General features: G+C 39.5%; 2 protein-coding genes across 4 annotated transcripts in view; both read left to right on the forward strand.

Moving 5' to 3' along the window:
- LOC143282829 (radixin-like) overlaps positions 1-6,171 on the forward strand; it is a 33,434-nt gene extending 27,263 nt beyond the window's left edge. For all 3 annotated transcript variants that reach the window (XM_076588638.1, XM_076588639.1, XM_076588637.1), the window contains exons 13-14: positions 1,606-1,709; positions 2,824-6,171. In XM_076588638.1, coding sequence (XP_076444753.1) covers positions 1,606-1,709; positions 2,824-2,991 — 272 coding nt within the window. In that variant the 3' untranslated portion in view covers positions 2,992-6,171. The remainder of the gene's footprint in view (positions 1-1,605; positions 1,710-2,823) is intronic.
- Positions 6,172-13,888: 7,717 nt separating this feature from the next.
- Positions 13,889-17,350, forward strand: part of LOC143283471 (brefeldin A-inhibited guanine nucleotide-exchange protein 3-like) — a 92,800-nt gene continuing 89,338 nt past the window's right edge. Inside the window, exon 1 of the mRNA XM_076589713.1 lies at positions 13,889-14,201. The gene's annotated coding sequence lies outside the window, so the exon portion shown is untranslated. The remainder of the gene's footprint in view (positions 14,202-17,350) is intronic.

Below are 17,350 nucleotides of genomic sequence, written 5' to 3' on the forward strand. Positions count from 1 at the left end.
GTGTATATAACAACAACAAATACAGTGAGTGGGTGGTTGTGTAGTGACAAAAACAAATACAGTGAGTGGGTGGTGGTGTAATGACAATAACAAACACAGTGAGTGGGTGATGGTGTGACAAGAACAAGTTGAGTGAGGTGGTGGTGGTGATGTGACAAGAATAAATACAGTGAGTGGGTGGTGGTGTAATGACAAGAACAAGTACAGTGAGAAGGTGGTGGTGTAGTGACAAGAATAAACACAGTGAGTGGGTGGTTTTGTGACAAGAAGAGTGGGTGGTGTGACAACAAGAACAAATGCGGTGAGTGGGTGGTGCTTTAACAGCAAGAACAAATGCAATATTTTGAGTGGGTAGTGGTGTAACAAGAATGAATACAGTGAGTGGGTGGTGGTGTAATAAGGTTGAATACGGTGAGTGGGTGGTGGTGTAACAGCAAGAATAAATACAGTATTTTGAGTTGGTGATGGTGTAACAACAGGAATGAATACAGTGAGTGGGTGGTGGTGTAACAGCAAGAATAAATACAATATTTTGAGTTGGTGATGGTGTAACAACAAGAATGGATACGGTGAGTGGGTGGTGGTGTAACAACAAGAATGAATACAATATTTTGAGTTGGTGATGGTGTAACAACAAGAATGGATACGGTGAGTGGGTGGTGGTGTAACAACAAGAATGAATACGGTGAGTGGGTAGTGGTGTAACGAGAAAGAATAAAGTGAGTTGTTGGTGGTGTAACAACGGAAAGGAATACAATATTTTGAGTGGGTGATGCTGTAACAATAGGAATAAATATGGTGAGTGGTTGTGGTTGAACAAATACAGGGAATTGGTGGTGGTGAAACTGAAACAAGATGAAAGAATACAATATGGTGGTTTAACAAGAAATAACACAGTGTTTTGAGTGGGTGGTGATGTAACAAGAAGAATGAATTTGGTGACTTGGTGGTGGTTTAACAATAATGAATACAATGAGTGGGTGGTGGTGTAACAAGAATAAATACAGTATTTTGAGTGGGTGGTGGTGTAACAAGAAGAACGAATACAATATTTTGAGTGGGTGGTGGTGTAACAAGGATACAATATTTTGAGTGGGTGGTGGTATAACAGTAAGGAAGAATACAGTGAGTGAGTGGTGGTGTAACAACAAGAACGGATACAATATTTTGAGTGGGTGGTGGTATAACAAGGATGAATACAGTTGGTGGGTGGTGGTTTAACAAGGCAAATACAGTGAGTGGGTGGTGGTGTAATGAGGACAAATATAGTGAGTGGGTGGTGGTGTAACAATGAATACAATGGCACTAGTTATATATATTAACTGGTGCCAGAGTTTTTGCCAAGGATTGTTTGAAAACTTGTCAACTTGCTGTAAGATCATAGTATGTGTTGACCACTTTAATGGTCTTTAGTCATACAAATACGTTTTGTGAAAAAGACAGAAACTGACATAAACTGTTCTAGCTGTCAAAAGCTGCTGAAAACTTCTCTTTAAGTCAGTACTGCTCAGCGTTTAAATTGGTGATTGACTAATTCAGTGGGTTTTTTTGTTTTTTTATCCTGCATGTGTTATCTCTCGTGGTAAACATGTGTGTGTTGTGCAGGTGGAGAGCTGCAAGTTGATGAAGAGTTGGCATCCAAGCCCCGTGCTGAAGAAGAGCGACTGACAGAAGCTGAGAAGAATGAAAAATTGCAAAAACAGCTTGAGGTCAGTACGGAAGTACTCATTGTAATGTACTTTTTGTCATAACAAATTTCTCTGTGAGGAATTTGGGCTGCTGTCCCCAGGGACAGTGTCGCCACAGTGCAGCACCACCTGTCTTTCACTGTCTGTCTTTTTTCTTTCATCCGAAGTGCTAAAATTGTTGAATTTGAAAGAAGTTAGCATTAATTTCACTGTCAAGTTAAATGCAAGATATGGTATTGAACAGTAACTTGGTAGGTAAATTTTATTGTCCTATGATATTCACCTACTCAAAGGGCTAAGGAGATGAATGCTTGGAAATCATGATGCAAACATTTGCACTGTCAGCTGAAAAGCAGCTGACGGACATCAAGAAGCAGTTGGTGTCAGAGTAGAACGATTGAAAAGTGGTCAGATTGGTTAGATTGCGGGAACCACATCTTTCAAGGGGAAGGTATGCAGTGGGTGGCATCCCTTGGGGTGTCTGCTTTCACTTTTCATTTGGCCAGTCTTGTCTGTTTGGACATTGTACCGGGAACAGGGCTGATTGTTTCAGTAGATAAGTATTCAAGACTAATAATCATGATAGTAGAAATAACTTTTTCTTTATCTCTTTTTCGCTCGCCCTCCTGCTCATATGATCACACACAAAAGCAAACTTTATTGGAGGCCAGATAGTGATATACATTTTTGCTTCACTTCTGCTGTTCTTTTCAATAATAAATAAATATGTGTGTGTAAAAAAACATTTCCTTTTAACCCACCATATGCTATGGCAGGAATGAGGATTAGAATTACAGGTCTTCAGGAAGGAACTTTAGTTCTCTCCAATCAGCTTGGTTCCTTATTCCCTCTGTCCAGAGATTGTGTTGGTGGTGAAAGTGCGAAAATACGAACAAAAATCCACATGATCAAAAAAAAAAAAAAAATAACAAAATGATGTTAGTCTGTTTATCTGTCTACAAATTTGTTTATATATATGTGTGTGTGTGTATATATATATATATATATATATATATATAAAAATTTTCAAACGATTTAATAGCTTCAATTATTTTGATGACAAAACACTTGCTATAAGACTCACTGTCTGAGTTAAGAGTTTCTGAATATTTTGTGCACATCTCTGTGCTTTCAGTTGCTGAAAGCGGACTTAGGAAAGGAGCGTCTGGATGATGTGCAAGTCACCAAGAATGATGAACTCCATGCTGAGAATGTGCGGCAAGGGCGCGACAAGTACAAGACACTGAAGCAGATCCGCCAGGGCAATACCAAGCGTCGAGTAGACGAGTTTGAATCCATGTGAGCCCCACATCCCCCCCCATCCCCACCAACCCAGCCCTACCAAGTGTGTAGAGAAGGGGAAAAGCAGCACACATACACACACATACACTCACACATACATATATGCAGTGTTGCCTGCTCTTCATGGTTTTGGGGTGGGTTTGACCTTGACCATTGGTTAGACTTTTTGCAAAAATACAAAACAAACTTTTGTACAGTTGTGATCCTGGGCCAGCTAGTGTGCCTTGTGGGTGGGGCAGAACACGCAGCGCGGGGGCCAAGGCCAGGTCCACTTGGCTACATGCGCCTTTTGCTCTACTGCGCTGCCATGGCAAGCTTTATTTCAGCGCATGTGCTGAGAAACAGTGGGGAAAGCAGCAACTGCCAGCAGGACCTTGTTCTGCCCAAACCTTTGCTTTCTGTTTATAAGTCTCCGTGCATCACACCACGGGCTGGCCCTGGCGGTTTTTTGATCATCTTGGCCTGTCCTCACCTACCTGATCGATAGCTGTTTTTGAAAAAGCAGAATGTAGCTCTCTTTAATCTGATGAAGATATTATTCACAGTTCTGGAAACAATCAGTGTGAAAGTTTTTTGTTAGGAAGGATTATGTTGGACAGATTTATTTCTGGGCATCGTTGTTTTCGTTTTGTTTGCTACTTTCAGTGTATGTTTTATCTTTGTTTCTTTTCTGTTTTGTTGTGTTTTATACTCTTCTATTTTATGGACAGGTGTATGTTGTTTTTATTCTAATTCTTACTCTGTAGTATGTCTTTCAGTCTCTGTGTATCTTACTCTCTTGCCTCTTTGTCTCTCATTTCCTCTTGTGCAGGAAATCAGTCTTCAGTTCAATAATTCTTCCTTTGTTCTTGCGTTTCTTTGCATTCTTTTATGTTGCTGTCTTACCTTTTTTTTCCCTGTCCCATCTCCCTAACTTGGCTTAACTCTATACAGTGTTCTGTTATTTCCTAAACATTCTGTCAAGGTCATCCCTTATGTTCTGTTAACAGGATTTATTCCTTTATTGTTGCACATCCTGACTGCTTTTAGTTTCTTTTGTGGTCTGTGCTGTTGTTTTATGGTCACCTCTGAATCTGTTTGCGTATGCCTTGAACAAATCAAGTTTTCATTTCTTGTTTAGTGATAACTGGTTTGTGGGATTCCTGTTGTTGCGTTGATTTAAAGTTTTTGTTGACCTGTCACAGACTGTGTTTGTATTTTTTTCTCACATCCCTCCTCTTGCGTTGCTGCACTCTTCTTACATCTTTGTCCAGGGGCAGGACTGTTGTAGTCACGATTGCAACATGGTTCTTATATGGTGGAGATTGTCTGAAGAGGTGGTTTGGATGGTCTTTTTTGTTGTTGTTGTTGTTTTGTTTTTTTTTTGTTTTTTTTTTTGGTCTTTTTTGAACATGTGTGTATTCCTCATAAAAAGTACTATACTCTTCAGATGTTGACGTAGATGCAGTTTCTCAAGTTTAAAAAAAAAAAAAAAAATCTGTGCACACACACAAGAGAGAGAGGTGCACCCACAGACACTTCTGCTTCCTCTGGACTATACATACTATGGTTCTTCTGATGCATGTGCCAGTATTAAGTGTTAGGTGTCTTGTTTTCACAGTTTGACTTGTTTTAGGATGTGTCAAAAATAGGTGAAAGTTGTTGAGAGAAGAAAGTGCTGGCCGGCCAGCATATTGAAACATTAGAAATAAAAGACACCAGAATCACTGAAAACTTTGGCAAGAAACAAAAGAAACACAACAGATTCGCCTTGTTCTGTCATATGTGTCAAAGATGCCTTTCCAGACTCCCCATGTGAAAACAGACTTAAAAAGAATACTAATTCAGTGAATGATAGAAAATTCTCAGATCTACGTCTAGTCAGCTGTTTTGGAATCTTTACAGAGATATGTGGTGGACAGATTGCATTTCACTGATATTAAACACAAGCCGGTTCAAACAATGAATATTTGGAGTAAATGGTTTATCAGAGTGTAAAAGTTCACCTACAGTTCACAGAGGTGTCAAAAATCATAATCTAAGGCACACCCTTATGATGCACACTGGTGCACACCCATTTCATTCCATTGATTTCATTGGTGAAAGATGCTAGCTACAGTTGGGTTCTTTATAGAGTAGTTGCCAGCTATATATGCATGTGAAAAACATTTTTTGCAACAAATGTTGGCATGATGGTCTGTTTGAATTGTATGCAACAGTGTGAGTGAATGTTTGTATCAATGGCATATGCATTTTTTGTTGTTTTTTCAGGACATTGACATTGATATTTAAGTATCCAACTAAGTCATATACATGAGTGAGTTTGTCATATTCGTGTGGATTATTAGGGATCATAGCTCGCTCAAGCGGAGTGCCCAGACCATTTAAAAGCATGGACAAGACATACTATTTTGTTGTCATGTAAAAGGACAGTAAACTGGAGAGGGTAGGGTGTGGGGGTGACTAATTAAAAAAGAGAAAAAAGTTATGTTTTGAGCTTGATCTTGATTTTGGTGTAGAGCCAAGCTTGCCACAGTGAATGAAATGGAGATGAAACAACAATATTTTCCCTCTCCTTGAATTTGATTGTTGGTTCTTTTTTTTCTCATATTTATTTATGTCTGTGATTGCGATTTTTTTTTTTTTTTTTAACTATCAATTTATTTTCCAGACCTGAAAGAGAGCTTCTGAATTCATTTGTATATGAAAGGGAGTAACAGCTGTAGGCCTTGTATTACGAGTTTCGGGTTTGTTTTGTTTTGTTTTGCTTTGTTTTTTTAATGATAATTAGAATTTGTAACTGTTCGTAATATTCCACAAAAGTTGCACAGTATTTCTTGTATTCCTTTTGAATGTCTCAGTCCAGTAACATAACCAGTGGCAACAGTAAGTAACAGAGGTGAATAGGTAGCTCATTTTGTCTTCTTTCTTGTTCATGAATATAAACCATTTTTAGGGGGGAAAAAACAAAAGTTTAAACATTTAAAATCATTTTATAACATTCTGATAGGAGGCTATAAAGTATGGAAATATTAAATAGTTGAAAAGAGTTGAGTGTTTCAAATAGTTGTTTCAGTTTCACTGGGTTTATTATATACAAGCTATTTATCTATGCCACGGTTAATGTTTTTACTGCATGTACACTCTGTCTTCATAATTATGTTAACCACATATTTGGCAATAAACAGTTGAATAAAATGGACTCTTTTGTGTTGTACTTGTGAGATACATGCTTAACTAGAGCATAACACATCGAAAATGCATGAAGCAGTCTTTAGCACAGGCCTGCAAACAATCATTCAGATTCCTATCTTGGGCCTGCAAACACTCATTCAGATTCCTCTTACACGAGTCACAGGCATGCAAACAATCATTCAGATTCCTCTTTTTGCTGAGTTATAGGCCTGCAAACAATCATTCAGATCCCTCTTACAGGCCTGCAAACAATCATTCAGATTCCTCTTACAGACTTGCAAACAATCAATCAAGTTCCTCTAGGCCTGCAAACGGTCTTTCAGATTCCCCTCATTTCATTAAAGCCCATTCAGGACCACCATCAGATCGTCTCTCCAATGAAGCCATACTTTTGCATTAACCATCATGTGTCGTCATGTACTTAAGTATTCCTTGATTGTGGGAAACAAAAGGGTTCCATATCTGAGCACATACTCTCTCTTCTCTCTACATGTTTTTTATATATAAATTATATACATTTATATGTATGTATGTGTGTGCTGCTGTTTTTGTTGCTGTTTGATTTTACGTCTGTACACTGAGAGTGATATATATGTATTGGTAGTGGAAAGAGCATGTGTACATTTTTCAATCATGGAAGAAAAGTGGGGGGGGGGGGGGTGCATGTGCAAGAGTTTGTGTTGGGGCTTGTGTGCTTTTATGTGCAGTGTTGGCCTGTGAACATTAATATTGTTTGCGCTTTCATATCTGTGAGACTGTATTTGTTGCATATCTACTTTGCACAAACTAACTTTCACCCAAGAGGAATGACAGCTTAATCACTTAATGTATCTTAAGTAGGCTTTTTAAGTGTATGACTGTTGAATATTTACCCTGCCATTTAGACAGAAGTATTCTGTTTTTTAGGGTGTCACTTAATTTTTGTCCCTGAGAAATAGGATAATGTCCACGTCATCATCCTAAGGAATCAGCCCGTGTTGACGCCATGAGCCCACCTGAGACCCAGAGTAGAGGAAGAAAGTAGCGTTAGCTTGCTTTTATAATTATCTGCGCTGAAAGCATCCACAACCGACATCATTGTATTCATTTCTGTCCTGTTCATTAACACTTTGAATTTTTTCAAAACCTTGTCAGAATTCTGGTAATTTGATGTAGAACTGTTTGTTGAAGCAGATGCAGATTTCTTGGAAGTACTTGCCTGGATCTGAAATTATTTGGTGATGTGGATGCAAAATCCTGTGAATTAGATCTTGAAATGTTTCATGAAGGGAATGCAGATTTCAGGGAAGCATACCTGGAGTTGCTTGGTGAAGTGTTACTGTATGCAGAAAACGAAGTAAGGTTCTTGACAATACCAGCCTGATTCTCTTCCTGCACCCACCTCAATGACTGTGATGAAATACTTCGCCATGTCCAGACTGCATCAACACATACAGCGAAACATTGGTAATCACTGTAAGTCCCAGACACATGATCAAATACAGATTGACAGAAAAATACTGCGTTCAGCCATGGTCAGCTTCGAGGAAAAAATGCCTGGCACGTATCAACTGACATGAACAGCTAGAACTAAACCACTGGGGCCATATTCAAGAGACCATGCGTGTCTGCGGGTAATCGGCCTGAGATAAGGCAAACTGCCCGAGGGTTGGTAATATCCGGTATTCAGGAACACAAAAACCTACCTGTGGTTCTACGAACCCTGAAGGCAACTTAACCTTACTATCTACCAAGGGTGACAGCCCACAAAGCAGAGGTTAATATGGCTATTCCTTTTGTTGTGGTGGTAAAGGGAAAACTAGCGTTTTGCAGAGAGACCATGTCTTGAATTAGGCCTCTAATAGTTTGATTTTATCCATTGTTCGTATGGCAGTCAAAATTGACGTATTGAGACTGGCAGATGCCATTATATTCCACATGAATTACGTATGTAGCTGTGAAGTGAGTGCACTTGCAGACAATAGATTTGGAATGCCCGGAGTTTGCAGACAATAGATTTGGAATGCCCGGAGTTTGCAGATCATCAAAATTTGTCCATTCCGGAGGAATATGAATCCAAACTCCTTTGTTTTAGTTCATATTCGCAATTAGCTGTAAAGCTGGGAGGACGAGTGTCAGAATGTGAAAGTGGCCCATAGATTTGACAAGTTGCTGACTCTAATCAATGCTTCGCCACTGAAGCTTTTTCTTTTTTTTTTCTTCCATCTTTTTCACACTGTGGCGCGATGGGAAGTAAAAGAGCATGCGCAGAAGGGAATCCCCGGGATTTTTTTTTTTTTTTATTTTTAAAGACCACTGGTTAGCTGCCTGAGTGCGCTCTGTGTGTCTTGAATACGAAGATAACCTAGCCTTCAAGGCAAACTGTAACCACGGGATCCTGCCCTGTCAAGGGTAACTTGCCTTCAAGCAAAATGATTTTTGTCATGAATACGGCGCGCTTCACTTCGGCACTGACTGGCAGTGCAGCTCTGGGCATTGGGAGATTTATTCACATACGGGTCACAACACAAAATCTTTTTTTTTTCTCTCTCTCTCAAGGCCTGACTAAGCGCGTTGGGTTACGCTGCTGGTCAGGCATCTGCTTGGCAGATGTGGTGTAGCGTATATGGATTTGTCCGAACGCAGTGACGCCTCCTTGAGCTACTGAAAACTGAAAAAATTGAAACTGTGTCAGTCATCCAACTCACACGCATTGGTACCAGCAGCTTGTACCTTCCAGTTGCTTTATTTTATTTTGCTTTATACATGTATCTTAACACTGATTTGAAAATATATTGTAAAATGCAATTACGCCTGATCCTAAAAAAGCAATTAAGCAACTCTCTTTGCTTTCGGTGAAACTGGCAGATTATACTCCTCAAAATCGTACAACTGTAAAGTGCATTAACGTTTAAAAAAGAAAAGAAAAAAAAAAGATGTACATGTATTGCCATGTATGTATGGCAAAAATGGCACCAACATTCAGACCAGTGATATATTTAACATGAATAGAACTTTTTGCAACACCCATGAAGTAAAACCCAATGTTCTGTCTGCAGTGGACAAACACTTGAAATATATAACGACTAGATTTTGATTCGGTGTATCTGTTTTAACTGTAGATTATTATTGATACAGAGAATTCAATGAAAGTAATTTGATTTGTCCATTGTGTAATCCAAAGAAGACGAATTGCATTTTGTTTTGTGTTGTTCAGCTCTTCGTGATATCAGACAAAAGTTCATTCCTTTAAAATATCACCGAAATCCGTGTGCCTTTAAATTTAGTCAAGTTGTTGGTATCGTCCATAAGAGAGAGTGATGTTCGGAATTTGATTTTGTCAATTTTCTTGTACAGTGCATTTAAATTCAGAGATATTGTATTGTCTTGATGTTATGATTTAAACATCAGTTTCGTTTGACGTGACCGTTGATATTTATTTATAACATTTTGATATGGCTGTGATGTGCTTGTATGTTTATGTACACCACTTCATGAGGGGCCATGGCCTATATAATGAATAAAATATTCGCATTTGCATTCTCTCTCTCTCTCTTTCCACTTGAAGCATATTTATTTATACTGTAACATACCATGCATGGCTACATTGTACTCTCTCTGTGTGTGTGTGTGTGTGTGTGTGTGTGTGTGTGTGTGCGTGTGTGTGTGTGTGTGTGTGTGTGTGTGTGTGTGTGTGTGTGTGTGTGCTCATTTTGGATTGTTTACAAACTTTCTTTGACTTTATCCAATACGTGACTGTGTCGTTGCTGCTTAATGTTAAAAATACTGAACAAGGACTTTATTCCACATTACTAATCTGAAATAATATCTTTTGAAATCAACATTTATCCTACAATCGATGTCAAATATTTCACTGGCGGTGGTTATAGCACTCCCGGATTCTGTCGCTGCAATGAACCAAAATGAACACATGTACACAAGTAATTTCGATTAATTTTTTTTTAAAGATTCAAACTGGTATTATGCAGCTGCATATGATATTATGAAACTGCATGCTTATTCAATATGGTACCAATACCGAGATTGTTAGAAATAATCAACTGATCGGATCACACACACACACACACACACACACATCTACTCATTATATATATATATATATATATATATATATATATATATATATATATATATATATATATATATATATATAAACGTCTCATTGCATGAACAATAATGGTAATAATAACGTTAACAACAATAACAATGGCAATAATAACGATAGTTAACACTAAATTCTGTCACGAATGCTGGCACACGAGGCTTCGTCATAGAAAGGATTTCTCTGTAAAATGTTTAAATGAGATACAGTTTTTCGTTATTATTTACTGTGCCAAGGAGATTCAGCTCACCATTGAACGAAAATCTATCGCACTTTCTTCACTTTTTCTACACCATGTTATGTGAGTCTGGTAATGGTGCACTGATGATTGTGTGAATGGATTGTTTACAGTGCACTGAGTTTCATTTCTCAAGACTATACGCGGTATACAAATGATTCAGTAGTAGTAGTAGTATCAATTAGTGTGTGTGTGTGTGTGTGAGAGAGAGAGAGAGAGAGAGAGAGAGAGAGAGAGAGAGTGTGTGTGTGTGTGTAACTGGCGACTTTATACTGAAATAACGAAAAACAAGAGCAGGAAACAATTATATGTATAATTTAGTGACATTCCTGCTTATAGTCCTGCCAGTAGCACGGGACCACATTAAGAATGTCCTGCTAAATAGAAATTCAACCGCGTCAAACACAAAACTGTCACATTTGGAGGAGAGGAGAAACTTGAAGAAAAGAAAAGGGGCCGAAAAAACAAGACTGACAAAACAAAAAACCCTGAAGAAGAAAGAAGCTCTTGACAGCTCCTTCGGGCAAATCATGATAAGACTATGTAATTATAGGCTGTGCTGAGGATGTCATTCCTTCCGCTTACCCAGTGGAAAAAATGCTTCAAAGCCACATAAGAAATACATTTAAAAGGCAACACATGTTCAAAATCCTTTGCAGAATGTCGTGTTTACAGTATCATTAACTAATGGCGCGGCAGAGCGCGGCAAAACAGCACACGGATAGTACATCAAATATTATATATATATTAAATTAGTAGAGGACGCAAATTTGCTTTTACCGATGAAAGTTTTCCACTGAGTTTCTTAGCAGTCATGACATTTCATCAGTTACTGACTTGAAGAATGAAATCAGTATTATATACCTGCACAGATAGCGAAGGTGAATCTGCTAACGAAGGCAGCACGGGATCATTTAGTTCTTAAGTGCAATTTCGTTGACATTTTACGCAATGGACAAAAAATACTTCATGTTCTGTTGATGAATGTGTAGAATACAAATATATAGATACGTGTCAGACGGTGGTTTTTGGATGAACATTGTTGGAATATTGTCCAAACAATTTAATCAGAAAGTACTATGGATGGCAGGTGATGGCAAAATCGATCAAAAAAACAAAAAACAACACCAACAACAAAAAAACAAAAACAAAAAACCACAAAAAAAAACCGGAATGATATAGCCTACATTTTTCTTTAGGAAATAAACCAGTATTTGCAAATGTGACTCATGAACCCTAGTGCAGTAGACGTCTATTTAGCGTGGGAAAGAGAATGCTGTTGGCTGGAGTATGAAGGTGCATGGTAAAGTGCATCAGATAGTCATAGTGAAGAGCAAAGACTGCCTGGAAGATGAAAATGTCGACTCGGATGACCCGTCTGAGGCCCTCAGATACTTTGACAGTGCCTTGAACGCGAACGGCTTAGTTAAAGCATGTCAGTCAGTGCAAAAGAATTCAGCAAAGGTTGGACAGTGTGAAGACTGAGATAGTATGGCTGATCGTCGACGTCAGTGCAGGCTTCTGCACCTCAGTCAGTTAATGTTTGCGGCCAGAAATATTGCTGCAATTTTCTGTCACTGGGCACAACCTAGACACAAAATTAGTGCGTATCTACCTGCAGCAGATGGAGTTCTTCAGTTTATCAACCATGATATAGGTATTATATGACTCATTGTGAGTTCTGCAATGGATACCCCTTTTATCATCCGTCGAAGCGACAGATAATGGACAGGTCTAACACGTAACCAGACCTGGTGATGGAGCAAGTGATGGGGAGTGTCAGTCAATAGCAGTGGTGGGGCTGACCATAGACACTAGAATATTAGTGTCTATGGGCTGACATATAGTCGGCCGAACAGGGAACCTGGAGGAATCTGGTGAACAATTAATTCTGTGTGGCGCCCCAACTCTCCACAGAGACGAAGAAGAAGAAGATCGAAGAAAGCTGTGAACCTATAATATCAGAGGGGCTTCCTTCTGGGCCCTACATATTTTGCCAGATGATAACACTTTTTATTACATCGGTTCTTTAAGTGCACCAAATGTGAAAATGTAGTATACACACGGGCCAGATCTCTGTTTATTATCTTGCTATAGATGCTCAGTCAACTTGAGCGGCTGCAGTGTTTGATTTTCCAGTCCGCAAACTTGGGAGAAACGGAATGAGAACAGGACGGCTGAATCGAACCCAGACCCAGACACTGTATTGTCAGATAATCAAGCCTCTTGATCAGTCTGCCATCTTCTTCCTTGTGCAAGTATATGGCAACCGTTGTAGGCTAATCTTTTCTGACAATACCAAGTTGTGGTGATGACTACACTGTGACGCACACATGCACTAAAAATATTCGATCGGTGCAACTGGCACCCAGTATACCTTCCTTTTTTCTTCAGTGTCTTTTTTTCTCTCCCCGTTTAAGGAAGAAGGTGACAGAATGGTAAGACACTCAGCTGCCAATGCAGCGAGTCCGTGACCCGGGAAGGTGAGTGTTCGACTGAATCTCGCCCTTTCTCCCAAGCTTGACTAGACTGATCAAACTGAGCGTCAGTGGAAAGTCTTTCGGATGAGACGATGAACCGAAATCCCGTGTGTAGCACGCACTGGGCGCACTGAAAAATAACCCATGGCAACGAGGGTCTTGTCCTCTGGCAAACTATTATGTTAAAAGAAATCCACACTGATATAAGGTACACTAATTATAAACATGCTCTCAACTGATGTCCGACATAGTGACAAGCGCGTTGGGTTATGCTGCTGTCAGGTATCTGCCTAGCAGATCTTCAGTCTTCAAATTGGAAGGTCAGCCGTTATTACTGACTATTAATCAGTGACCCGTGTGCGCAGAGGCGTCAAAAAAGAAAAAAAAGAAAAGAAAAGAAAAAAGTCTATTATATAAACCTAATCAGAACCTAAGTAGACCTATCTTCCTACCGGAGGGGGTGACAGTGAGAAAGAACATGTATACATATTCCCTCCCACCGTCACTCGCAGCGTCCCTCCGGAAGATCCTAAAGGGGACTAAACTGTGATCTTGTTCAGCTCCCTCAAGAAAGCTACCAAGGAGGGAGCCTCTGCTGCTGTTGCAGGAAGGGAGTTCCAGGCGGGGATGGCTGATAGGAAAAAAACTGTATTTATAAGGGTCAGAGGAGGAGCTAAGATGGAGTTAAGATGTGGTGTAGCGCATGTGGATTTGTCCGAACGCAGTGATACCTCATTGAGAAACTGAAACTGAAACTTTTTCACTTTAATTCCACACACACACACACACACACACACACACACAGAAGAGTGGGGTGATATGAAAACAATCCATCCAAGGGAAATTATCCTGCGCGACTTTCTTGCGTGGCTGGTAAAATGTTGGGCACTGGACGTGATGGGGTTGTGTGTGTGTGCGTGTGTGGGCGCTGAACTCTTCGTAATAAATTAACAGACGATTGTTAGGCCTGGTACGAGAAAGAGTTTTGGTTGCATCAAGTGATAATCAAGCCGTATGCTGCACACGAATGGAAGAAGTGTGATGCGGATTTTTGGACGATACAGCAAGACATAAGTTCATTGATCATAATGTGCTGTAGTAGAACTATTGTGTCGCCGGAATGATCGATGATTCGATGTGCAGCTGGCGCTGAACAGCATCGCAATATGGTTTCTGTTTTGCGTGGCGTATGATCGCTTCATGATTTGAAATCGGAGGTGGGTATACAAAGATGACGTTGTCAGCATTTATTTTGTGGTAGGTGGGGATGGGGGGTGTTGCGAATTTGCTTGCATGTTAGTGGTAAGTGTGGAGTAGGAGTGGAATGAGAGAGAGAGAGAGAGAGAGAGAGAGAGAGAGAGAGTTTTTCTCTGAGGGTAATAGAATAAGCAGCAATGCTTTTTTTTGCATCCAGCACTCAACAGGAGAACACTATACACGAAAATTGTACATACAAACGCAAGCATACTGTTTAGAATAATGCATACACGTGCAGAAAATGTATAGAAAAGAAAGACAGCCAAATATACAGACAGAGACACAAAGGGAGGGAGGGAGGGAGAGAGACCTCTGAGAGAACAGTACCATCATATGACTTTACTTAATTTCCATACAGAATTAGCAAAATGTTCCTTCAGGTACTAACTTAATTTCTATACAGATTTAACAAAGTTTTCCATCAGATAGTCACTATACCTTTTTTTTTTTTTTAATTTTTTTACCTTTTTCTTTTTTAAACATTGATACTTGTATAAACATTCAAACTAGATAAGATATGGTTCCAGAGACATCCACCAGAGTGAGACTAGATTTAAATAAATCATTTAACTACACATACTTTCCTATTCTACTTATTTCTAGGCAGTGGAAGGAACCATGATCTTGTTGATGTCGCCAGTCATGCTTGTAACAAATCATTGACATGGAGGAGCAAAATTAGATATTATCTTGAACACAGAAAGTGCCTTACTATGAGTGAGTTTCCATTTTAATGGCAGTATACCCAAGTTTTTGCAGTCAGAGACAGTTAATGAAGATTTCAGAAGTATGTATTGTATTCTATACAATTCATAAGTTGTTTAAGAATATTTTCACTGGCAGAATCCCATATTGCTGATGCATACAGCATAATTTATATGTGTTTCTATGGTTTACCTGTCATCTTTATAAATATGGACCATGACAGGTTATTAATATTATCAACAACAAGGCCAAGATGACTGACTTCCTCAAGAGAGAGAGAGAGAGAGAGCAACAAAAAGTGCTGGAGTGTGTGTGTGTGTGCGCGCGTGCGCGTGTGTGCTGAAACAGAGAAACAGTTTTAGAAATTTTCCTTCAAGAATCACCTTCCAGATCAATTTACTTTGTGTCATGATTATATTATATGCAGGCTTGGGAGTGCCTAAGTTGCTCCGCTTAGACTTGCTGATGATGCATGTTGATACCACAAAAGTAAACTGACCTTACACACACACACACACACACACACACACATATATATATATATATATATATATATATATATATAATATATCTGTATGCCCAATGAAGCCCCATCTTTGTATTGTTGTAGATCTTTTTGAAAGACATTGTGTAACTAACGCATGACCTAGCCCCAAAATGAAAACTCTGTGTGTGTGTGTGTGTGTGTGTGTGTGTGTGTGTGTGTGTGTGTGTGTGTGTGTGTACATGCCTGCATAGATCTATAAATAACAAAGAGGAGCCATTTTTTGTGCATAATACTAAGAAGAATGGGATGCAGGAGACTGGAAGGGTAGACTGTTGAAAACATCAGAAAACTGCTTTCTTCTGGCATGTGTGCATGTTTCGTATTAGCTGGATATCAGTAGTTCATTCATGGATTCACACACACACACACACACAGAGGCATATACACACATACGTACGCATGCACGCACACATGCACGCACACTCACACACATTTACTCAAACACACACGCATGACACAAAGGGACACACAGACACAGACCAGACACTCTCACACACACACACACACACACGCAAAGCACAAATTAACTCCCCTAGCATTAATTACAGAGTAATTTCCCTTTTTTACTATCTGCACCAAAACGTTTGCAAAATAAATAAAACTTCCATGCTTAGCAAAAGAAGTTCCTGTTTGAACAAAAAATGATAATAATGACTGCTCTAGTTGTTGGGTCAGAATATCAGATCAAAGTGCCAAGTTTAGATAATACAAAAAATATAAATATAACAGTAAATGCAGTTTGCATATAATTAGGCTTCATTCTTTATTTTTTTGTGCCCATCCCAGAGGTGCAATATTGTTTTAAACAAGATGACTGGAAAGAACTGAATTTTTCCTATTTTTATGCCAAATTTGGTGTCAACTGACAAAGTATTTGCAGAGAAAATGTCAATGTTAAAGTTTACCACGGACACACACACACACACACACAGACAACCGAACACCGGGTTAAAACATAGACTCACTTTGTTTACAGAAGTGAGTCAACAAAACAAAAAGAGAGAGAAGAAAAAAGAGAGAAGAGAAAAAAAAGAAAGAAAGAAAGATTGCTACTCAAGCATTTAATGATTATAGAATAGTGCTCAGTCTTCCAACAGTTACGTCTTGGAACAACTTTGTAAGTTTGTTCTGTCAGCACACACACGCACACACATGCACACACACACACACACACACACACACGCGCGCGCACACACACACACACACACACACACACACACACACACACACATTTTTTTTTCTCCAGCTATAAGGACTGCAACATGGTATCTTCTTCTCGGCAGAAACTGTTAGGAGTTGGACTTCTGATCCAGTGTTGATCATTGATTGGGGTTCTAGGCCTGTTTGGGCATGGTGTTGTGTCCTTGGGGAAAGGCACTTTATTCAGGTCTTCCTTACTCCAGTCAGTGTAAGTTAGTACCTGACTTCGGCAGGGGATGGTTAGTTTCAGTTTCAGTTTCACTTTCTCAAGGAGGCGTCACTGCGTTCGGACAAATCCATACACGCTACACCACATCTGTTGAGCAGATGCCTGACCAGCAGCATAACCCAACGCGCTTAGTCAGGCCTTGAGTGCATGCTTACATATTTGTGTACCTATGAAAGTGGATTTCATTTTACGTAATTTCGCCAGAGGACAACACTCTCGTTGCCATGGGTTCTTTTTCAGTGCGCCAAGTGTGTGCTGCACACGGGACCTCGGTTTATCGTCTCATCCGAAAGACTAGACGCTCAGTTTGATTTTCCAGTCAAACTTAGGAGAAAGGGCGAGAGCGGGATTCGAACCCACACCCTCACGGACTCTCTGTATTGGCAGCTGAGCGTCTTAACCATTCTGCCACCTTCCTTCTGGGGGAT

This window comes from Babylonia areolata, chromosome 6, assembly GCF_041734735.1.
Source record: "Babylonia areolata isolate BAREFJ2019XMU chromosome 6, ASM4173473v1, whole genome shotgun sequence".
NCBI classification, from domain to species: Eukaryota; Metazoa; Mollusca; class Gastropoda; order Neogastropoda; family Buccinidae; genus Babylonia; species Babylonia areolata.